Below are 26257 nucleotides of genomic sequence, written 5' to 3'. Positions count from 1 at the left end.
GGATTTGATAAAGGTGTTTAAAATTATGAAGGGAATAGATAGACTAGATGCAAATAGACTCTTCCTCCTGAGAGCAGGGGAGGTTGAAACAAGAGGACACAAGTTGAGGGTAAGGGGGCAAAATTTTAGGAGAAACATTAGAAGATGCTTCTTCACTCAGAGAGTGGTGGCTGAATGGAATAATCTTCCAGAGGAAATAGTTGAGGCAGAGTCAATTCTTTCATTTAAGAGGAAGCTGGATATATACATGGACAAGAAGGGGTTAGAGGGTTATGGGCGGAGAATAGGCACGGGGAGCTAGCAGAGTTGTTTGAGTAAACTGGCGTGGACTTGTAGGGACAAAATGGCCTGTTTCCATGCAATAAACTGTTATATGTTATATGGTTACTCTTCTTGATGATTGATGGCCTTTTGAAGCAGGTGAGAACCTCTAACTGCAGCAATGAGAAGTTGAAAATGTCCATGAACACTCTGGCTAGTTGGCTGGTGCTAATTTTCAGTACCCTGCCAGGTATGCCATCAGGGCCTTGGCGGCTTGTGAGGGTTCACCCTCTCGAATGACGTTTTGACATTGCCCTCAGAGAGGGCTATCACAGTGTCCTCAGCCTTTTCAAGGATTCTAGTAGGTCCTGTTTGGATCTTCATCTCAAAGCAGGCATAGAAGTTCAGCTCATCAAGTAATAAATCCTCCTGTTTGTTTAAACAAGTGTCTTCTTAGCAAACATCCATTATTTTAAACTTTCAATGGAGAACAATAACCAAACTCCCTTACTGCTCTGAAATAGCAGACAAGCTGTCTTTTTGAGCAAACATTCCATTGTTTTAAGCTTCCAGTGGAATAATCATATGACCTTCATGGCTTCTTTTTTTACAATCACACGTAACTTTTATTAACACATGGGAAATAAACAGGGGACAACGTTAAATGGTACCCGATCACGATTTCACTTAAGTGACGATATAGACATTCACCTCGAACTTCAGTTAGACTCCGACAACAATAAACCAACCTATAGTCGACCTGCTCACAAACATGGACTCTTACACACTCATACCCGGTTCCCTGACACATCCTCTGCTTCGGTTTCAAAAAATTGTGTGATATGCGTGTCCCTGCCCATCCTACGAAGTAACCTTACTAAAACATAGGTCAAAATACCGAAAGATTACTGATAACAATTCTGCAACAGCTTGAACGTTTACTTTTAAATTTTTCATAAATCACCAATACAAATGTGTATTGCTGATTTGATGGCTTGGCAGCAGAACACTTTAGGCAATACCAAATAGATTTTAAAATGATGCATTAGCCCAGATGACCATCTAAATAAGATAACAAAATTAAATCAGGCAAGCAAATCAGAGGCCTACTTCTCATCCAAGGACATACGTGAGCAATATCATTGGGTTTTTTTTGTTAACGCAGAGCCTTGACTAAGGTAGGAACAGAAGCTGCTGGGGATGGCAGAGGTGACAAGAGGGGAAATTAAACAATTTTAATTGAAGAGGAGATAAGACAAAGAAAAGGTGTTAGAGTTGCAAATTAGGCATGAGAGTGAATATAGTCAGTGGCAAACAGTGTGGTGAAAGCCATACATTTCAACACTTCAAAATTGTTTATATTCCATTGTGCATTATGACCAGCCAATCATTTACCACCCCAATTTAAAATTTAAAACCCTAACCCTCAACAAAATCTTTACCAAATTATTTTCCTTCCAATCTCCAATCCCTTGGACCACTACAAATTACCAAACTTATCTTGTAGACACTATTCATATAATTTTCCCTCTTTTGGAGAACACCCAGAACAGAATCAGGCCATTTGTAATCTTTGTGGCATGTTTAGCACAAAATGGTGCTTTGATCAAACATCACAAAGAATAAAATTTTCTATAACCATATAACCACTTACAGCACAGAACAGGCCAGTTTGGCCCTACTAGTCCATGCCGTAGCAAATCCCCACCCTCCTAGTCCCACTGACCAGCACCCGGTCCATACCCCTCTAGTCCCCTCCTATCCATGTAACGATCCAGTCTTTCCTTAAATGTAACCAATGATCCCGCCTTGACCACGTCTGCTGGAAGCTCATTCCACATCCCCACCACCCTCTGCATAAAGAAATTTCCCCTCATGTTCCCCTTATAATTTTCCCTCTTCAATCTTAAACCATGTCCTCTAGTTTGAATCTCCCCCTTTCTTAATTGAAAAAGCCTATCCACATTTACTCTGTCTGTCCCTTTTAAAATCTTAAACACCTCTATCAAGTCCCCTCTCAATCTTCTACGCTCCACAGAAAAAAGCCCCAGTCTGCACAACCTTTCCCTGTAACTCAGACCCTGAAATCCTGTCAACATTCTCGTGAACCTTCTCTGCACTCTCTCTATTTTGTTTATATCTTTCCTATAAAACTGTACACAGTACTCCAAATTTGGCCTCACCAATGCCTTGTACAATTTCATCATAACCTCCCTACTCTTGAATTCAATACTCCGATTTATGAAGGCCAACATTCCAAATGCCTTCTTCACTACACCATCTACCTGAGTATCAGCCTTGAGGGTACTATTTACCATCACTCCTAAATCCCTTTGTTGCTCTGCACTCCTCAATTCTCTACCATTCAATGTATATGACCTATTTAAATTTGCCTTTCCAAAATGTAGCACCTCACATTTATCTGTATTAAATTCCATCAGCCATTTCTCAGCCCACACCTCCAGCCATCCTAAATCACCTTTTAATCTACGGTAATCTACCTCACTGTCCACAACACCACTAATCTTTGTGTCATCCGCAAACTTGCTTATCCAATTCTCCACCCCTACATCCAGATCGTTAATATATATAACAAATAATAGTGGACCCAGGACCGAACCCTGAGGAACTCCACTAGTCACCGGCCTCCAATTGGACAAACAATTTTCTACCACTACTCTCTGACACCTCCCATCCAACCACTGCTGAATCCATTTCACTACCTCTTTATTTATACCTAATGCCTCCACCTTTTTCCCTAACCTCCTGTGGGGAACTTTGTCAAAAGCTTTACTAAAGTCCAAAGCTTTCCCTTCATCAACCTTTTTTGTAACCCACTCAAAGAATTCAATCAGGTTTGTCAAGCATGATCTACCCCTGACAAAACCATGCTGATTACTCCCTATCAATCCCCGTACCTCCAAAAATTTGTAAATAGCATCCCTCAGAACACTTTCCATCAACTTGCCTACCACAGACGTCAGACTTACAGGCCTATAATTCCCAGGTTTGCATTGGACCCTTTCTTAAACAGAGGAACCACATGCGCCACCCTCCAATCATTTGGCACCACCTCCGTGCCCAGTGACATCCTAAATATCTCTATTAATGGCCCCACTAACTGTCCACTAGCCTCCCTGAGTGTCCTACGGAATATTTTGTCCGGTCCGGGAGATTTATCCACCTTTATCTTTTTTAAACACAGCCATCACTACTTCCTCGGTTATCCTTATATGCTTCATGACCTCCCCACTATTTTTCTTTACTTCAACTGGTTCAACATTTTTTTCCCTAGTGAATACCGAGGCAAAGAAATCATTCAAAATTTCCCCCATTTCCTCAGACTTCTCACTCAGCCTACCCTCGCTATCTACAAGGGGTCCAATTTTATCTCACACTAATCTTTTACTTTTAATGTACTTATAGAAACCCTTTGGATTTATTTTTACTCTGTCAGCCAAAGCATCTTCATGCCTTTTTTTGGCCTTTCTAATTTCTTTCTTAAGATTCCTTCTACACTCCTTGTAGTCCTCCTTCAACTTCTCAGCTCCCTTCTCTTTATACGTCTTGTACACCTCCCTTTATCCCCTAACCAAATTTCCAATATTCCTCGAAAATCAAGCCTCCCTAGGACTTCCAGCCTTTCCTTTGATCCACACTGGGACATAACTACTCTGTACCCTCAAAATTTCTTTTTTGAATATCCTCCATTTTTCATTAACATCCTTACCTGAAAATATCCTGTCTCACTCAATACTCCCCAAATCCCTTCTTATTCCTTTGAAATTTGCTCTTTTCCAATCCAGAACCTCAACTTTAGGCCTCTCCTTGCTCTTCCCTAAAACTACCCTAAAACTAACAGAATTATGATCACTAGACCTAATTGGTTCTCCAACATTAATGTCCGCTACCTGTCCTAGCTCATTCCCTAACAGGAGATCCAGTATTACACCGTCCCGAGTCGGTTCTTCTACTAACTGATTTAGAAAACAATCCTGAACACATTTAACAAACTCCAACCCATCCAGCCCTCTAACCGTATGGGTATCCCAATCAATGTGTGGGAAGTTAAAATCTCCCATGATCACTACCTTATGATTTTCACACATATATGTTATCTCCCAACAAATTTGACCCTCTAATTTTCTTGGCCCATTTGGTGGTCTGTAATACACCCCTATTAGCACCCTCTTGTCTCCTCCACCCCTCAATTCCACCCAAACGGCCTCACTGGTCGATCCCTCCATACCATCCTGCCACCTCACAGCAGTAATGTCCTCCTGAACAAGCAGAGCAACTCCTCTTCCTTTTTTACCCCCTGATCTATCACATCTAAAACAAATGTATCCTGGAATATTAACTTGCCAGTCTTGCCCCTCCTGTTGCCAGGACTCACTAATTGCCACAATATCGTGACCCCTTTTATAATATTGGTCAACTTGGCAGCTAGCACCCCAGGTTACAATCCGGCGCTGAATGTAGGGAGTTTATAAGTTTTCCCCATGTCTGCAAGGGTTTCCTTCCACCCTTCAAAAACATACAGGGGTTATGGGTTAATTTGGGTGCATGGGCTAGTGGGCCGAAGGGCCTGTTACCACATTGTGTGTCTAAAATCTAAACTTGACTATTTTGTCTCATGCTGCTGAAATCCCAATTCATACTAAAGTTGCCCAAAATCTTGACATACCAATATAATCATAGTTAAACCATATTCTACCCTGAAGGTCATCCAAGCTCTTGTCTGTGCCCAAAATCATGTTATATTCATCAATCACTTTTGCATTCTTAAGTTAATATCCTGTTGCAACACAGGCTAAACCAAGGCTACCCACCAATTGGAGGAACATCACCTAACATTCCACACTCTCAAACCAGATGGCATTAACATCAACTTCTCCAGTTTCCATTAGGCCAATCCCCTGTCCTTCTTGTCCCGTCTCCTTGACTCCAGCTCCCCACCCCTTTCCCTCTCCAGTCAGGAAGTTATACCCTCCTCCATCACTATCCAGCCTTTTCCTCTTCTGCCATCTCACCCATAAACATCTATGATTAGATCACTCATATCCATCACACTGGCCTGTTGGCTTGTGCCCCTCCTTTATCCCTCGCCCCACTGTTTTTTCAGGAGCCTGCATGCTTTTTGCTTGTACCTTGATGAAGGCCTCAGGCCCAAAATGTTGGTTATGATTCTTTGTCACAAAGAATGCTGCACAACCTGCTGAGTTTCTCCAGTTTTGCATACTAAACCACAATCACAGCATCTGCAGACTTTCCTTAAAATTTTTGTTTCATTGTCTGTCGTGGCAGTTTGCTTTCCCATCTTGAATCTGTTTGAATATTCCCTGTAATCCCCACATACCCCAACAATATTTTGACTTCCCAATTCCAGCATTGAGCATAACTTAACTCCCATTTGTTGTATTTACTATTTTTGAATTTCTTCACCAAACCCTTCTCTGAAGATATTCTCAAAAATTCCCTACATTCTTGATAATCTTTCCAAACATCGTTATGTGTTGTCAAATGTTATTTGTAGTCCCAAAGAGCCTTGGAATACTTTGTGCAAAAGATGCATATGAATGCAAATTGAACACTTCCAACATCCTTTTCTCACTATCTACTTCATCCAAAAATCTGGGTCACACTCCGTGGAATTCTCTGAGCACTTGACCTGTTAATCTTTCTCTCTCAGTGACTACCTTAAAACTCCACTTTTTTATCCAAGCTTTTAAATCTTTAAATTGTAATCTTGTAATTACAAACTTCAAATTCTTTAACAAATACAACTAGACTGTTATCATATTGTTTAATTATTCCATAGAGGAGACCACGATTTTTTCTAATTACAGTATTATCTTTAATTTGGCGGGAAATTTTGAAGTTCAATCTTCATTCATGACATTCCAAATTTTACCAATTTTAAAAGATTCAGAATTAGACCATTCATACCTGACATGACTTTTCATCGGAATTGTTTGCCACTTCTGTAGAATCTTTCACAAAGTAGTTATCAACCAAATCTATCTGTCTACATTCTTGTCGGCACACTGGGCAACGGATAACACCAACTGAAAAAGAGCAAAAAGATCATTTCAATTGTAATCACATTTGAAGGCATTCAATTTTTTTTGAGACTATTAATAATAAATGTATTTTATGGGATGCGATGAAAGCATATTTAAGAGGACAAATTATAAGTTATACTTCTAAAATTAAGAAGGACTAGACCAATTTGTAAAGATGGACTTCCAAGGAAAAATGGAGAAGATGTAAATAAGAAACTTCAGTATAATACATAACATAGAGAACAGAGAAAGCAATAATAAGAACCAAGCAGAGGTATTACGAGTTAGGTAAAAGGGCCCATACGGTCCTTGCTTGGCAGTTGAAAAACAGAACAAGTTTCAAGAATGATTAAGAGTCAAATGTGACTCGATTATTCTAAGTTATATAAATTGGAGTCGCAGAGAGATGATAATAAAATAGAAGACTTTTTTGACACAAATAAGGCTACCATGGTTAAGTTTACAAGAGCAAGCGGAATTGGATGTACACTTCATCCCGTTGGAGGAAAGGGAAGCATTGAGCTCATTACAAAGTAATAAATCTCTGGGAAAAGATGGCTTCCCACCTGAATTTTATAAAGAATTTAAAGATTTGTTGATTTCTCTTTTTATGGAAGTATTAGATCAGGCAGCGGTAACATACACTCTCCCAGAATATTTTTCTACTGTAATAATAATGGTAATACCAAAAAAAGACAGGTCTATATGACGATGGTTTAAAAGGATCTCTATTTCAATACAAGATCATTGCAACAATTTTAGCTAACAGATTGACAAACTTTTTGGCAACGTTGATAAAAATGGAAGACAGGATTCCTTTCACTTTGAATAATTATTTGATAATTGGTATAGTAAAGGTAAACAGAGGATAAAAGGGATCTTTGTTTTTAACAATTAGAAGATAAATATAATATGTAAAATAATACAATTTTTGCATAATATCAATTAAAATCATTTAAAAAAGAAATTAAGAACAGATTTGAGACTCCCAGAACAAAGTCAATTTGAATGCATAATAACAGATACATTTATTATCAGGAAATTTATTACTAATATGTATATAAAAAAACCAAAAGGATAAAAAAGATTTATACAAATCAAAATTACGATGGGAGGAAGATTTAAATATACAAATCCAAGAGGAAATATGTTCAAAATTGTGCCAAGAGTGTTATAAATACAGTTAATGCTATATATCAAATGGTTCAATATAATTTTCTTCATCAATTGTATGATTACTCCATATACATTGAATGAACTTAATTCTAATTTTCTGAATAAATATTTTCGATGTAACAAGGAAATAGGGACCTTCTTAATCAGTATGGTCTTGTGTGAAAGTGAAACAATTTTTACTTGGGATATAAAATTGAAATCAAGAAAAACTTTTAAATATAGCCATAGTGACAGCAAAGAAATGTATTGCAATAATGTGGAAAACTGAGAATTTGGTAAAAATAGACAGATGGCATATTGAAATGCAAAATTGAATACCTTTAGAAAAAAATTACTTATAATTTAAGGAATCGAATTGGAAACTTTTATAAAATTTGACAACCCTATATGGATTTTATGAATAAAAGTCCATCCACATCCTCCATTTTCGCATCCCTTTCAGTTAGTCATTAAAGTCAATGATTATTATATATGTTAATAATATTATATATGTAGAAGTAGGTGTTCTTTATTTTTCTTCCTTGTTTCCCTTTATTTTGGGGGAAAAAGGGTTGGGAAGAAAATCTAAAAATTTTGTATCATTTTGTATGGTTTAATACTGTCTTATTGAATTTATACTTTGCATTGATTCAAATGATAAATTGTTCAAAAAAAAGGTGACAAACAGTATAAATTTTAGATATAGATTAGCTCCATATAATTTTCTACACCAATTATATCTCACGGCACAGTTAAATAGATTGAAATCAGACCAGTGTTTCAGATGTGGTCAAGGAATAGGTACTTTTGTTTTACATTCGACTTGGTCCTGTTCCAAAGTGAGACCCTTTTGGATAAACTTGTTAAAAAAAATTTAAGAACAGGGTACAGGAATTTAATTCCCACAAAACCCAGTTCTATTTTTATGAGTTAATATTGAAGTGCTAAGACTAAAAATGAAATTATATACAGCAAAAAGAATTTGTAAAGATTGCCCTGGCAGTAGCAAGAAAATGTATAGCAGTAACATGGAAATCAGACATCCATTTAGGTATGGAGCGATAGAATGCAGAAATGCATAGCTGCGTTCCTCTTGAGAAGATTACTGATTTGGGGAACAAATTATATATTTTGGAAAATTTGGCACCCATATTTACAAATTGCAAGAATTTATGACGTTTTCTCTAAACTTCAAAACCTTGTTAACCTTTTTGGAACCATTAAAAAATACAAATGGTCAGAACCATGTGGTGAGGGGTGTCCTCTGGAAACCAGGTTTCTATTCATGTTTTTCTTATTTCTCTTTTTCTATACTTTTTCCTATTTCTTCGTTTGTCTTTTCCTGGGGTTTTGTTAAGGAGGGGAAGGGGTTGGGGTTTTACACCATCTTGTATAATGGACTTTATATTAATATTTGATTATTGATTTTTACATTTGGTTATGATTACATGTATGAAAAATGTTTAAATAAAATTTTCCCAAAAAACCAATGGCAATATTTTATAGAAGATAAAAAGTGTTATTTTTGCATCACATTTTTCAAATTTCAAAGACTTTCACTGAAAGCATGACATACCCATAATGTGGATAAGATCTGTCAGAATGAAACATCTAAAAATAATACTTATACAATAACACTAGCAGTATGTAGATAAAGTCCGCATCGGACTTGTCAGCCACAAACGAGCCTGCAGCTGACATGGACTTTTTACCCCCTCCATAAATCTTCGTCCGCGAAGCCAAGCCAAAGAAGAAGATGTAGATAAACTAGTAAAACTGTCACCAAGACTGGAACACTAAATTCACATATCCTCAAAGAAAAAAGCAGCTTGCAATGATTTTTTGTCGCACAAAGAAACACTCCACAAATTGCACTCTTATTTTTCTACAATTCAAATAAGATGGAACTTAGCTAGGCACTAAAGTAAGCTGTACTCAAATCACATCTTTAGGGATAGAAAGTGTTATTTATAGCCAAAATAAAAACAACGGAGAAACTGACAGGTCAGGCTTCTTTTTAAATTTAGACATATAGCACAGTAACAGGCTGTTTCGGCCCAGAAGCCTGTCAGAAAACCCATGCAGACATGGGGTGAACATACAAACTCCTTACAGACAGCACAGGATTTGAACGTCTGTCCTGATTGCTGGTACTGTTATAGTGCTGTGCTAACCACTACGCTAACCATGTCGCCCCTTCTGTGGGGAGACAGTTAATTTTAAAGTCCAAGACTCTATCAAAAAGTTAGCAAGAAAACTATTCTGAAATAAAAACCACAACATTACCGCACAGAAAACAGGCCATTCGACCCTTCTGATCTGTTCCGACCAATAAAATGAGCTCGTCCCAATGAGCTGCTCTCATTCTATAACTCTCCAGACCTCGCCTATCCATGTATTTATCCAATTTATTTTTAAAAATCAAGATTGAATCTGTATTCACTATATCCGATGGCAGCTCATTCCACACTCCTACCACTCTCTGGGTGAAAAACTTTGCCCGAATGTTCCCCTTATACCTCTCCCCTTTCAGCCTAAAACTATGACCTCTTGTATTTATCTCCCCCAATTTAAGTGGAAACATCCTGCACACATCTCTCTATACCCCCTCATAATCTTATAAACCTCTATCAAGTCTCCCCCCCATCCTTATTTGTTCCAAGGAGTATAGTCCTAACCCGTTTAATCTTTCCCAGTATCTCAACTCCTGAAGACCCGGCAACATCTTAGTAAATCTTCTCTGTACTCTTTCAATCTTAATTACATCTTTCTTGCTGCTGGATGACCAGAACTTCACACAATATTCTAAGTCTGGTCTCACCAATGACTTGAATAATTTCAACATAACATCCCAACATATACTCAATACTTTGATTTATAAAGGCTAATGTGCCAAATGCTTTCTTTACAACCCTGTCCACATACAACGCCACCTTCACTTTGCTCCTCCACACTCCTCAATGGCCTATCATTTATTATGTATGACCTACCCTGATTCGCTCTTCCTATGTGCAATGCTTCACACTTAACTGCCCCAATTTCCCAGCTGGTCCAGATCCAGCTTTGAAAATCTTCTTCACGGTCCACAATGCCTCCTATCTTTGGGTCATCAGCAAATATGCTGATCCAATTCACTACCTTATCACCTAGGTCATTTATATAGATAAACTATAATGGCTCCAACACAAATCCATGAGGCGCTCCACTTGACACAGACCTCCGCTCTGAGAAGCAACCATCTACCACCACTGTTTTCTTCCACCAAGCCAATTTGGAATCCAGTTTGTATACCTATTCTCCTAACCTTCTGAACCAACCTCTCAAGTGGAACCTTGTCAAAGGCCTTACTAAAGTCCATATAGACAACATCCACAGCCTTTTTCTCTCATCAACCTTGGTAACTTCTTCAAAAAACACGACCTATCATGCACAAATCCATGGCACTGTCCTTAATCAGCTGATGACGGTCCAAATAACTATATATCCTATCTCTCAGAAGTCCTTCAAATAATTTACATATTACTGACATCAGGCTCACTTGTTTATTACTCTTGGAGCCATTCTTAAACAACAGGACAACATGAGCCACCTTACAATCCTCCGGCACCTCCCCCGTGACTAAGGATATTTTGAATATATCTGCCAGGAGCCCTGCAATTTCAGCACTCGTCTCCCTCAAGATGTGGGGGAAATGTATCTTGTCTGATTTGTCTACCTTTATTCATTGCAAGGCAGCAAGCACCTTCTTCTCCTTAAACCCCATATGCTCCATGACACTTCTATCTGATTTCTTTCCATCTTTATTCACTATACCCGTTTCCTGCCAAAGCACCTCCATGTCTTCTTTTTGCTTTCCTAATTTCTTTCTTTGGCATTCTCTTACATTTTCTATACTCTGCAAGTTGCTAATTTCCTCCTTGTTGCCTATACTGCATTTATAGCCACCTCTTTTTCTTAACCAACTCTCCAATATCCCTTGAAAACCAAGGTTCCCTATGTCTGTTAACTTTGCCCTTATTCCTGGTAGGAACATACAATCTCTGCACTCTCAAAATTTCATCCTTGAAGGCCTTCCACCTGCTGGATGCATCCTTGCCAGAAAATAACTTATTCCAATTGACTCTTCCAAGATCCTTCTTCGTTTCCTCAGAATTGGCCTTTCTCCAATTCAGAACCTCAACTTGAGGTCCAGACCTATCCTTCTCCATAATTAACTTGGAACTGATGATATTATGATCACTGGACCAAAAATGCTCATCTACACGTACTTCTGCCACCTTCCTTAGTTGTTTGTTGTTGTTTAAACATTGATACAAGTGATTTGCTGTTGCTACTGAGTTTTTAAAAAAATGACCAAAAAAATTGTTTGTCCAACATAGGCCTGATCCTGAACATTTTGAATAATCAGAGTTGTACTGCAATACAGGTAACACCCCCCTCCCCCCCCCCATTACAGAGAAAAGATGTGTGTATCAGACAGCCACATCTTCATATTGTCAAAACACTGGTTGAGGAAAAACTGTATTCACTGTTTTCTTTAACCTCACCCACATACATTTCAAGAAAGAATTTTATTCTTCATTGGGCAGCATTGATAGACCTGGGTTCAAATCTGGCACTGTCTGTAAGGAATTTGTATGCTTTCCCCATGAACGTGGGTTCCTCCAAGTGTTTTGGTTTCTTCCTGCTTTTTAAAGTCAGACAGGTTAGTAGGTTTATTAGTTACATGGGTGTGTGGTGATGTGTGCTGACCACCTGCTTCACAGTCTGGTATGGGGCACCAATACGCCTAAGCTTAAAGCCCGACAAAAGGTAGTGGACACAGCCCAGGACATCACCAGCAAAACCCTCCCCACCATAAAGAATCTCCATAATCACCCAGCGTACACTCTATTCTCGTTGCCACCATCAGGAAAGAGCTATAGGTGCCACAAGACTTGCACCACCAGGTTCACGAACAGCTGTAACCCCTCCATTAGTTACCTTTACGACAATTAGGGACTCATTTAAGTACTCTTATTTTTGCATTTTATTCAAGTTTTTCCCTCTCTGTATTGGACAGTTTGTTTACTTTTTAAAATTTGTTTACATGTGGACATAGTATAGTTTTTTGCACTGCCCACAGGAGAAAGCATCTCTGGGTTGTAAGTGATGTCATGTATGTACTGTTACAGGTCCAGAGGACCCCAAAACCCAGCAGCAATAGAAATTCACTAAGACAAATGGTTCCTTAAATAAAAGTCATTTTTAATTTTCTTTAAACTTTAATGCTTGTGCTTTGCTCAACTTATTTACCAGAATTATCATTTGAATGTTTAAAGCAGAAGCACAAAGCAACATTTATATAACGTAAAAGTGTATTGCTCCAGCGGTCTGACAGACATCTAAAACACAGTGGAGAATTAGTTCAGTGGAAGATTCTCCATTTTTATTAGTACAATATTGCCCTGCAGCACCTCAACTTCCTGAGAAGGTGGAGGAAAGTTCATCTCCCACCCTCCATCCTCACTACATTCTATAGAGGATGCATTGAGAGTATTTTGAGCAATTGCATCACAGCCTGGATTGGAACCTGTAAGCTGTCAGACCCCATGATTCTGCAGAGGATAGTGAAGTCTGTGAATAAGATCATTGGGGGCTCTCTTCTAACCACGATGGGACATCTACAAGACATGATGCATGCAGAAAGCAATAAACATGGTAAAGGATTTCTCATATCTCTCACATAAGCTTTTCTCCCTTCTGCCATTTGGTAGGAGGTACTGTAGCAGTCAGGCCCTAATGTTCAGATTCTACAACAGTTTCTTCCACGCCCCCCCCCCCCCCTCAAAGTCATCAGGCTCCTGAATTCCCAGATCATATGTGGATAGTGTTCCATAGACTTTTATTGTATATTAATATTTTAACATATTTATGCAAATCTGCTCTATGGCCCTAGAGAAACACTATCTCGTCTTTACCATGTAATCCATAGTGTGAACAATAAATAAAGGTGTCTTGACACGACACAAGATAATTTTATACAATACAAAAATCATTAAGACCATCATAAGGCAACAGTTTCTTTTGCCTGATGAAGTTATGGACACCTGAAAAGATGATTAAAGAAAAAGCATCCAAAAAATGCAGGTCCTGGCAACAGATACAATTATGACACTAGCTGACAAAAGAGCTATGAAAATAGAATAAAGACAGAAAGATATCAGAACACATGACACAGGGTCTTTTTTAAAATGTCCATAAAATTATTGATTGAAGATGAGGAAATTGCATTCAAGGTGTATGATTTCTTTATCTTGTTTTACATTAGAAGAAGATACCATTTCACACGTCAAGGGAATCAGTAGTGGATCAAGTATGGATCAACTCAAATAGAAACAAGAAAATATCATCTCAGGTTCCAATGGAAGTGCACAAAAGCATTGAAAAGTTTCAGATCTTGAGACCCATGACAAATTAGATTAGAAAGTGTGCGTGCCTCTTTGCTAGTTAAGCAAGGAAAAGCAGGAAGATAACTCTGACCTCAGGAGTCCCCAATTCTTTGGGCTTGGACTGCCACTTCAGGGTCTGAAGAGAAATCCCATGAAAATTATCAACGCATCGGACACTGGGAAGGCACAGTGCTGTCAGACAGCACACAATGCTCGTTCTACCCCACAAACGACAAAGTTGAAGATCAGCTCTTTTTTAAAAAATGCCTCACCCTAACTGAGCAACCCAGAACTGAGAATCAAAATAAATTATGAATCATAACTCCGCTTTTGGCTCGTGTCCAAACCAGTTTTGTTCACTACCTTGCAGGTGTTCTATTTTACATATAATGAGGTTAGACATTTGGTTAAATTGAAAAAAGCAAGCTCTGAGAGTTCATGAAACACAACACAAGCTGGATCAAGATGAAACTTCTCACCACAATGTCAACCATTCTATTTTTCTTTAATTAAAACATCCATACCTCCCAGTGCCTTTGAAAACCAGCCAACATACAAGAAGAATTCATCCTACCCCAGCCATACACTCTTCATCCCCTTCCCATTAAGAAGATTCACAAGTGAGGGATCATTTGATAGTTATTGTCAGAGAACATACATGACATCGCATACAACCTTGAGATTCTTTTCCTGCAAGCGCAGCAGCAGAATTGCCACTTATTGGCAATGCAAAAAAACTACACAATACAGACATGCAAACAAAAAGAAATGTAAACAACTGACTTTGCAATACAGAGAGAAAAACATGAACTGCAAAGTAAGAGTCCTTAAATGAGACCTTGATTGAGTTTATTGTTGAAGAACCAGAATCATGCTTCCAGATTCAAGGAGTTTCTTTCCTGCTGTTATCAGATTCCTGAATGAACCTCTATAATCATACTATTTTGCCCTTGCTACAGATCTCTCTGTCACTCTGCACATCTGTGCTGTCTTACTTGCTGTATAATTTAAGAGAGGTCTTGCTGGACATCACAAAACAACTCTCAATGCATCTTGCTACATCCGATTAACAGTGAACTTGTCTGTTCCTTCCACAAACTGGTATAATTGATCCAGACCAGATAACTCCAGTCAAGACAATCCTTTTCTACACAATAATGAAAACAGGATCAACAAGGGTCTTGCAAATGTGCTTGAATAGAATAGAAACCTATCACACAATAATTGCATTGAACATACATTGGTACATACTGTGACTTTATTCTTTTGCAAAAACCAAAAGTGCACAGTTTAAAAAAAAATAACCGAGAGCCAAGTCAAAACTACACTGAATTTTTTTCTCCTGTGCTAATACTAATACTCATCAAAGTGAAGGTTTCTCTTTCCCAATTGTACGACTTCAAAAATATTAAGGGTCAAGATCCAACAAATGGGCTAACAGTAGATGGGTTCAGCTGAACTCATGTTTAACAAGGATACTGCAAGGCAACAGGACAAAATTCAAGCCGCTTAAACTTTGATACACCAACAGTCTTAATGCTCTAATTTTCTTTGATCATAATCAGTAGGCCACGAATGCTCTGTGGTGTAAAATAAAATTTATGTGAACTACAATCTGTGAAGTTTCAATAAACATGCAGAGTTATGTGTACTGTTTAATTGAAGTACACTAGTTAGCTATGTTAGTAGTGTCCTTTTGCCCTAGAAAAACTTAATTTTGATCTTCCTCAACATACACACAGATGCCATGAAATTCAAAATCCCATTCAATCTTGTTATGGTCACTCTTTTGCAAATAGCTAGCCATATCCTTTGGTCCTGGATTGTAAATTTTCAAAAGTTAAAACACTAATCCATGACCAGAACTTGTATTTACAATTCTGAACTTTCTGTGCCAGCAGGTCAATTTTTAAAGTAAATCAAGAACATCAAAAGGTACAGATACTTTTCAAAACACTTTTCAAAACAATTTTGTAGCCACCCTACAAAATTATCATAATGTTAATTACTTCAAACATAGAAGAGCATGATAACTATTTGATACTTTCAGCGCCCTCTGTCATTCAATATCACAGCCAAATTATTTCACATAATATTCAGATTTATTATCAGAGTTCACACATGACTCACATAAACCCAGACATTCTTTTTCTAGTAGGGGAGGCAAAATTAACACAAACAAGAACTATAAACAGATAGCGAATGTAAACACAACACAGCAAGAATTTTTTTTTAAATCAGTTAAGTGCAAGAGTCCTAAAATTAGTCCATGATTGTTTGTTGTTGAGGAGTCTGATGGTGGAGGGGTAGCAGCAGTTCCTGAACCTGGTGGTGCAAATCTGGTGGCACCTATACCTCTTTCCTGATGGTACCAGCACAAATGGAACAGGTGGTAAGTGGTGTACCCTCTTATCCTCGAAAACCCTTAGTGCCCAAAAAAAAACCACTATCTGAAATATATTCAGTAAATTGACCTCCATAACCTCCTGTGATTAGAATTCCAGATTCTAAATGCTAGTACCTCACAATCATGATCTCACATTTAGACTCCCTGGTCAGACAAAACATTTTTTCCCTCATCTAGTCTATTAACCCCTGCCAAAATTTTGAATATTTCAATGAGATCTCCATTCTATAGAAGAGCTATATAATACAGGTGGACTCCTACTTACAATGGGGTTTGGTTCCGTGACTCGCATCTCAAGGTGAAATTATCGTGTCTACCTGTACAGGTAGTTTTCTGAGCCACTCCTGCCGGGGACTTCCTGGCATCCCTGCTCCTGCCAGGGGCCTCCCAGCAGCAGAGGGGACTTCAAAGAAGGAAAAGCAACCATGCTGATACAGATAGACCCTGCCTTAACTTTATTCAAAACAGAAATAATGCAAGTCAGAACATCATAAATTAGGGTCTAAATGTCGTAAAGTAGCCATCAGTCCTCCTATCCCTTTGCTTAATGGGTTTGGTTATTCGAATAACTCAATTACATGTAGTAATACAGTGAAACTTTTATAAATTTATTGATAAATTTAAGTACCTCAATCTACTGCACAGGGATTCTCACTTTTGGACCTTATTGATTTTTTTTTCCTCTGTATGCAGTTCAGTTTGTTTACATTTCTTTATTTGTTTACATGTGCACATTGAGCACATTTTATTTTGCACTTCCAAGCAGTAGTTCTGCAGGTAAAAGACTCTCAGGGTTGTGTGTGATGTCATGTATGTACTCTGACAATAACCCTGAACTTTGAAATTTAACTCATGGCAGAGTTCAATATGAACATTGGAGAAAACAATTCTTCCTCACCCAAGCACATTTAATATGATAAATTTTAAAATGATTGAAGCAATGCAATAACTGGGCTTTCCTTGACAAAAGGCTCGGGCCCCGAAACGTTGGTAAAATCCCTTTGCTTCTTACAAATGCTACACACCTACTAAGTTTCTCCTATTTATTAACTCAATAGACTGCAGCACCTGGGTAGCCCTCCTGGGACCCAGGTGCAATTAGTGGGCCAAAGGTATGATATTCTGATGCGGCATGCATTCAAGGGAACGGTCAGTGATTTTTCCCATCCACCACCCCACTGGCCGTCAGCTGCCCCCTGACCCCTCTCCTCTAACCCCCCCACCTCCCCCGGCAACCAACCTGTCTGCTCCCGCCGATTGTGGCATCCACCCCACCCCCCCACAGCAGCAACCTCTCCCCATGTCAGCGATGTCACTCCCCCCAATTGTGCCCCCCCCCGCCATGGCAGCTACCCCTCTCTTCACAGCAGATGCTTCAACCGGGGTTTCCCTGCACAGGAGTAACTGGGTTGGCCATTTTAATTTTCAGGCCACCATTGAACAGGACCTAGGTAAGTTTAACTAGGTTCCCTGACTACCTCCAAGGTAGGGCAGGGATCTGGTTGACTTTGAAGCCCGCTGACCAGGTCGGATCTTTTTACGCTGCCTTGTGAGCAGGGGACTAACCCTATTTTACAAGGCAGCTTGAATGTGCCTAATAACTGGCAATGCATACTAACACATGCTAACCCACTGTCCTAACTGGTAAAGTTATAAGTGTTCCATTATCAAGAGCAAATAGACAATCAACTGTTCAGAATTTAGACCCAACTCTTCAAACCACCAAGCACTTATGTAGTGCCAAAAAACACAGTGAAAATGCATATATTAAAAAGCTGTTTATGAGGTATTGTGTTAAAGAGCACATTCCCACCAAAAGAGCCAGTGTAAAAGAGCTATGGTAATAAGTTACCAGCCAAATTTAGGATGGACTGTAGTACCCATCATCAGCTTATGGACTTTTACTATGTGCTTAACAGTCACAACTTCTATAGACAATGGCTGCAAAAAAACTGACTTAAAACTGTTATAGCTTTTGGCATTTTACTATGTGCGAAACAGTTGCAAATTATGAGTACAATGGCTGTAGAGGAATTGACAGTATCATCCTGATTACGGGCTGATCCAGGCCAAGGTGCTCAAGATTGATACAGGACATGCCTGCAGCATGAGGTAACTGTTAACCCCTAATTAATAGGGTCTGGCCAAACTATACAAGTGTACCTGACAAGTGATGTACAAAAAGTAGCCTCGGAGCTCACTTGGTTATAGATATCTAAGCTTTATGGGTGAGACTCTGTAAATCAATTGAGCAAAGCAAGCTTGTGAATAAAGGGTGTATGGTTTAAAGTTCGTCAGGTCTGAACTGAAAGAAAGACAAAGTTCCACATTTTGGTGCTGCGAGTAGGGACCCAATAAGAGATAGAACCCACACCAAAACTTAAGAAGTGGATGAATGGATCACTTTAAACTTGTCTCTCTCTGCCAATTGTTTGTTTCCTCATTTTGGTTCAAGTCCCCTGGATGAAAATTATCGTTCAAATCCCCAGAATAATTGGGAAGTTTGAGTCTTCTTGGAAGTAAAAATGATGGGCACACAAAAGAATAAAGTGGGGAAAATAGTCAGTTACAGAAAATAGACAAATATCCAAATTATGAAAGAAATTGAGACAAGTGTCTTTTCAACTATTCTATATATTTCAGAAAAAAACGAATAGACTACAGGGGTACTTTTAATTTAAATTTAATATGGCTGGCTGAGCAGGGAATGTAGAAAGGAAGGGGGGGGGAGGAGGAGGAGTATGTCACCTGATTGGTCTATGGTGACAAGTGGCAGAAAGAAAAAAGACAAATTAAGTTGGTGGATCAACAGTAACCCCTTTCAGTTGGTCAGAATACCCCAACGTAAAGCCGCCTAAAATACCTGAATGCGGCTGATGGGAGGCCACCTGAAAGCGGAGAATCCTGACCCGAGGAGTACTTACCCAACCCTCCTCAGGTAGGTATATTCTCCGCTTCTGAGTGCTCCCCCTAGGCACCGGAAAGCATGCGGGTCTACAGCCACAGTCGACAGAAACCGGCATTTGCTCCACAGTGCCTCTCCCCGCTGCAGACCTTTCAGGTGCCAGAACTGCACTTTCAGCGCTTCCACCTGAATGTCGCTTCACACACACCCGCAGCTGGCTCCGGAGACACATTCTCCCAGCTACTTCACCTGAAAGCGGCTAATGCCAAGTGAAGAGGGATAGATAGATGTATATGACAAAAGTGTCTATCCGAAGAGTTGGCAGGAGTTGAGAGCAAATTGTGATGAATTAGATAAGAGTCAGAAACAAAAAGAGATGAGGGGGATTTTATTTTAAAAAGAGTAAAAACAGAGGATAGCGACAATGGTAAAAAAATTAAAACGGAAAAGAAAATGAAAAATAAGACCACCTCTATCCGATACTGATGATGACTGGACATCTGTTTTACCACTATTAAGCTCCCCACCACCATACAGCTGCCAGTCCTGCAGTCACTTTACCATCGCCCCGAACTTGGGCTATTAGTCTTTCCTCAATCAATACAACCTCAACATCAATTGTTCACAAGAACTGTTTGTAATCCCTAAGTTGGAAGATCAGGACCACTATAAGCCCTGGCCCCTGAGGAATTGTGTAAAAGAGCACACACACAGCAAAAGAGCCAGTGTACTACTTTACTAAGTAATAATTCACCTGCCAAATCAAGAATGTGCCTGTTACATGGCTTACATAGGTGCATAATGGTTGTGCCTTTATGTGGATAATGACTGTAGAGGAACTGACAAAGTTCCTGTTAAATGGCTTAACACATTACTGTGTGCATAATAGTACAATGGCTGTAGAGGAATTGACAGCACCCTCCTTGTTTTTGCCCAATGGGCTGATCAAGACTGCTGTGGTGCTTAAGATCAATAGTCTACAGCATGAGGCAACTGTGAAATCAATGGTGTCTGGCCACAATACACAAGTGGACCTAACAAATGATGTACAAGAAGCAACCTCAGACTGTTCAGGGACCACTTGTTATAGATATCTAAACTTTAGAAGAGATTCTGTCAATCAATTGAGCAAAGCAAGCTTGTGATGAGAAGGGTTGAGTTTGAAGTTCATCAGATCTGAAGTTATTCCCCAGGACTGAACCGAAAGGAGGACAAAGCTCCACAGACCTGTGAGAAGCAGAGGTGCCTTCACAGATTTCACTCGAGAAAAAAATTGAGAACAAAGAACATTTATTTTACAACAGTGCAAAGTTGGGTGCTTCCCCTTACCCTGCGAATACACACACATACTGGGGCTTACCCAACTTTTTATACATTCTATTTCAGTACAGAGGTACCTCCCCCCTTAACATTCTTCTGCCTCCTGGATTGGTTTAGCATTAGGATGCCTACGTGCAATTTATGTGCCTTTCTGTAAACTTGTTTACCAGGAAGTGTCATGTCTTTGTTCTTATTCATAAATCTCAACCCCCCAGGACTTACTAAATATCTACTTGCTATAAGACCTCTATTCTATTATACTTGCTTAACCCTTCCTCACATCCATTCTTACTCCACCCTTATTCAACCCATTCATTCCTATTTAGCACTTGCTTGACTTCCCATATTTCATTATCTCTCTCAGACCTCTTCTGAACTCTTTACCATAATGCTCAGGGCAAAAACCCAAGGATTTTGTAATTACTTGAAAACCACCTTAACTATCTTTTCCGCTAATTCCAGAGATTTGTTCCCATTGGCTCTGCTGTCCTTCACTCCTGCTGATCAGACCCGAGTCACCACCCACATTAGGCATGGCAAATATGACTAGCTAGCCATAACTAGGCAGACTGAACGGCAAATGGTTGAAATACGTCCCAGGTTCTGCACTCTCCCCCCCCCCCCATTAAAGTAACCATGATCTTAGATTGTAAACCCAGGAAAGACCCCAGATGACTTCCTAGGCCACTTTAATGTTGTCTATCCTGTACAGTTGGGGGTGGGGAGAATCAGCTGTATACTGCAAGAGACCAGCCCCGCAGTACTGTGCTCTCCTTCTTCAAGCCCTCCCCAATAAGGTAGCTGACAAAATTGAAAGTTAACAATATAAACTCATCAGATTCCACACAAGGATAACTTAATCAGGTTATGAACACCTTTTGGGACAATTCTGAAAACTTCTCTGATCAGAGTCAAGTCAGAGTACCTCCAGCAAAGGAAACACATGTGTCCCAAGTGGAGTAAGCCAGAGACCATGGGATGCATATCCAATGTCAAGAAATTATGGGAAGGCAGCTTCTGCAGTGGTAAGTAGGCAAACAAAAAAATTAATGAACGTGATTTCAGACTCAGCTTTGACGGAGAACTGTCGCGCTCACTTTGGAAAAAGAGACATGAAGTTTTCCTCCCACCTTCTTGGCTCCTCAAGCACTTTTGTTTGTGTAACAATGTTGTGCAAAGTGTAAGGAAGAAGGAGTTAAAAAAAACCTCAAGGTGAATGTACCATTAGCAGCAATTTGAAACCTGCCCTCCACCCTCCAGAGCGCTTCATTGGTAATAGAATAAATCTCCTCTTTCACCGAACATCTGCATTTCAATGGGCAGGGTTGATTCTTGAAAAAAGCCAGAAAGCACCAAGTGCATTCTTCAGCTGTCAAAGGGAAGGCTTCTCAAGAGCATCGATATGCATGCTACGTAATTGCTGCAATGTGTCTGAAACAAAGATGAGATCTGCTTCACTTGAGCTTTGTAGAATTAAATTGGCAGACTATCAATTTGATGTAAAAGCCAATTCACGCAGTAGCTTCACAGCTGCGGACATAAAAATGACAGTCCAGAAATTGTGTTCCACTCCTTCAGCGGTTCCAGCCCCACGTGCAAATCAAAAAGCCAATGGACTTCAAAAGAATGAAGAAACAACTTGAAGGCTATCAATATTGGAGGTTTAACCAATTTGAAGAGGATTTTAATTTGACGTGAACAACTGCTTACAGCCCAATGCCATGGGCAAACTATTTTACCGTGCAGCAACTAGGCTAAGAGAGCAAGGAAGTGCAGTCGTGAAATAAGCTCACCAGCAGGCAGATAAAATCAGTTTCAGTCATGGAGCAAGGATGCATGTACCTGAACCAGTGCCACCAGAAGATGCAGGTCAGCTTTTCTGGGAAGAAGTGGGTTGGCAGCTGGTGCCCGAAAACAGATCACACATGCTATTACCTAAAGAGGTGTCGTGGTAGAGGCTGCACCCTTCCATTGTACCCTCGCAGCACAACACACTGAACCCTTTGGTCTAGCATGCGCCTGCATTTGCACGGACTCGCGATGTGCTTTTGGAGTTGCCCATGATTTGGGTCTGTGGTAGCAGCATCGTGGATTCTCAACCTACTCGAGTGCCCCGATTAAAACTGCGATGTTTGTGTCTAACTTGCTGGCTTCTCTGTCCCAACCCTCCCACCTGGCAATAATTAAGTGTGATGCGCACACTGAAGCCCAGGACCTAATTTCCCTGGGGAATGCCCCTCCTGATGCAACCACAAAGGCTGCTGCTATCCCTTACTGTCTATTCAGATGGAGACAAACAACTATTGAATAGAGCAGCCCTGCCTGACATGGGGAGTACATTAAAAGTTCAGGGGATGCCCCTGCAAATCCAAATAAACTATGAAAACAGCAGGGGTGCACCAGAAATCCCAAAACTCTGTACTAGACAGGCTTGTGTACCTGATGCATTTTTACCTGTGTGGCTTAATTATATACATGCAATAACATTTGGGTAAGGAGGGAATGGAAGGAGTGGCATTACAAACTTGAGAAGAGGCAAAAAGAAAGGCACAGGAATGTATCACTGCCCTCCGAGTAGGTCACGAGACCATTTGAGTGTATACTCATTTGATTTTATGGAATTGTCTCGAGTACACAGCTACAAGTACAATCTTGTTATTGATCTTTTTAGTAGATGCACAGTGGCAGTACCAACAGAAAACACCAAAGCAGAAGCAATGGTAACAATTATATAACAGGAAATAATAACGATTTGGACTCCTGACCATTATTAGTATTTTACTTCAAAAGTAAATGAAGAACTATGCCAGCATAGCAAAATAAAACAACAATTTCATTGCAACCATCACCTACAGGCAGCAGGAATTGTGGGGAAAACAAATGAAACATTGAAAAATAAGTTCACCAAACTAACTGAAGGAGGACTAAACTGCTTGGAAGTACTAGCTCTGACCCTTTGAAATTAGAATTATGTATTTTCACTCATAACATGCACACAAATGTAACGTACAGAAAATCAAATTGTGTAAAAAGATTTTTGTGTAACATGCACATGCATATAACACGCGGGTGTAGTATTCGAAATTCCAACTGGCAAAATTTACATTTAAATGGGACACAAAGCACCCAGTATCTGCCATAGTTAATCTCCCACAACTAACACCCGAACAAACTTCCCCCAAAAGTGTCAATCGCCCATTATATATATATATATATATATATATATATATATATGTGTATATATAGATGATATCCTGCACAGCATCACATTAACATGCTTTGGAGAGGAAACAATTAAATAGATTGAAGACAGGTTTCAGAGTTAAACAGGATTTTAATTCTATTGTCTCAAATCAAAGGCACATGATATGTTAATCTCCTCCTTCAGGGACTGGTCTGGACAATTAATAATAGGCTTCTTTCTCAGGTGCATTCTCCACTAAAAATGCGCCTGAAGTAGAAGAAGCGGTCCGTTGAATTGTCGTTCAGGTGGTGGTGCTAAAAGCACAGCGCTGGCCACCTGAAGGGACAGCTGCACAGGATGCGCCTCTGAGCGCACTCCGGCTCCTGTCCCTTTGGGCTATCAGATGGCTGGCTGTCAGAGTTGGGACAGCCGGCATGGGCTATCAGCACAGGGACGTCCCCAAACTGACCCCGCTGCCTACTCCCCCAACAGCCCAATATCAATCCCCACACTGTGGGGCGGCCGGCGCGGGCTGCAGGGGTTGGGGCGGCCGGCGCGGGCTGCAGGGGTTGGGGCGGCCGGCGCGGGCTGCAGGGGTTGGGGCGGGCGGCGCGGGCTGCAGGGGTTGGGGCGGGCGGCGCGGGCTGCAGGGGTTGGGGCGGCCAGCGCGGCTGCAGGGGATTGGGCGGCCTGCAGCGGTGTGGGGACTGATATCGGGCTATTGGGAGAGAGCAGGGCAGAGGGAGGGGAGCTGTCAGGCACTGCCAGCTGACTGTCATCCCCTTAGCAGCCGATTTCAGGCAGCTGTATTCAGATGGCTGGGGGGACCACTGTACTGCGGCAATTATCCCTCTCGGAGGAGGGTTACAAAAGGTCGCCTCACAGGCGCCTCCTGCGCATTCAAGTGGCCTCCTAACAGCCACATATTGCCATAATATGTGGCTTTACAAGTGGGAAATTTGGCCACCTGAAAGTGCCTACTGATAAGATGCAGTGCCCAAGTCAGAATGTCCTATTTATAGGAATACCTTGGCACTTAGTACAGAGATGTTACAAAGATCAAAATTTCCCATGCTCACTAAAAATTGTACCCATTCTATCATTGCCTCGATTACATTCTCATACTCGCTATAATTCCATGTTCACTATAAATTGTGCCCATTCTCTCATTGCCCCTATTATATTCTCATATTCACTTTAATATTCCCACGCTCGCTATAAATTGCTGGTTCGACTTTCTCACGCCCGCTATTAATTGAGCGCATTCTTTCAACAATAAAAGTATCCTCGTATAAGCAAGCACAAGCATAATAAACACGAGGGTGGGTGACCTGGTTTGTAACATACGCATATAATGCACGCATTATATATGCAAAATACGGTACACCACATACTGGCACAGGACTAACCCCAGGGGGAAATATTGTTTGGAAAACTGCTGTGCACACCTTGGGCAGCAGATAAAAACATAGAAGTGTATCTTGACCCACATGTCCTTAGTGAAGGAATGATTACTTATGTACAAGAACTAAATGAAATTTTTAAGACTTTGCATTCGTAGGTAGTAATGTCCATAGAACGAAGGAGTACATCATAGGACTCTTACCAAAAGATCCAGTCCAGACATTACCTTCTGATATGGGATTGGGAGTGGAAAATGTTGGCACCAAGGCGGAAAGGCCCCTTCCACGTATTACTCACCACACCCATAGCAATAAAAGTTGACGAGCAACCTCGGTGGATCCATCATACCAACTGTAAAAAGATTAGCACAGAAAAAGGACAGCATGATGCAACAGAGTACAAGCGAGAACCCTGACCAGGCTCCTGAGTGGCCAAAATGTACAATTATTGGACATGGATGTTTTGGACTTTGTTTTGGGCATCTTAGTAATGAGTGACAATAAAGGAGACAAGAGAATCCATACAAGACATCTAAATTGAATGGCATGACAAAACTTATTTACGCATGTATGTTGAAAATATGAAGGTGTCCCTCTGTTGGACCTGTACCTATAGACCAACCTATAGTGGTCAAGGGATTCCTATGGTAGCAATATCCTTTAACGATACAGAACATCTAGCACTCCAACTGGATTCACAAGTGGTAATGAGGAAACGTACAGGAGGGAGTTAGATCAGCTCTTTGAGTGATGTCAAAACAATAACTTTGTACTCAAAGTTAGCAAAAACAAGATGATTGTGGACTTTATGAGGGAGTCAGGGGAACACAACCACTCCTTATCTAGGGCTCAGTAGTGAAGAGGCTCAAGAATTTCAAATCCAGAGTCACGTGATACAGATGAGGGAGTAGACACACAGATCAGAGCTTGAGGGAAGGCAAAGTGAAACTAACGAGAAACAGGCAGAAAAATAAAAGTGCCAGAGAAATAATAAACATCAAAGGAATGAAGAGGAAGGATAAGAAATCGATCTCAAAAGAATTGTCCAATCCAGCGTCCCACGACAACCAGGAGCAGTGATCTTGAGTTGGGGAAGCAGGCAGAGCCTGCTTGAGGCATTCGTAGG

General features: G+C 40.2%; 1 protein-coding gene across 3 annotated transcripts in view; it reads right to left on the bottom strand.

The window, feature by feature from the left end:
* Nucleotides 1–26257, bottom strand: part of trim33 (tripartite motif containing 33) — a 175391-nt gene that overhangs the window by 116862 nt on the left and 32272 nt on the right. For all 3 annotated transcript variants that reach the window (XM_069941504.1, XM_069941505.1, XM_069941506.1), the window contains exon 2: nucleotides 6211–6329. In XM_069941504.1, coding sequence (XP_069797605.1) covers nucleotides 6211–6329 — 119 coding nt within the window. The remainder of the gene's footprint in view (nucleotides 1–6210; nucleotides 6330–26257) is intronic.

Source organism: Narcine bancroftii, chromosome 5 (assembly GCF_036971445.1).
Source record: "Narcine bancroftii isolate sNarBan1 chromosome 5, sNarBan1.hap1, whole genome shotgun sequence".
Classification (NCBI taxonomy): Eukaryota; Metazoa; Chordata; class Chondrichthyes; order Torpediniformes; family Narcinidae; genus Narcine; species Narcine bancroftii.
Note: the sequence above shows the minus strand (reverse complement) of the source record. Positions and strands in the feature narration are given on the sequence as shown.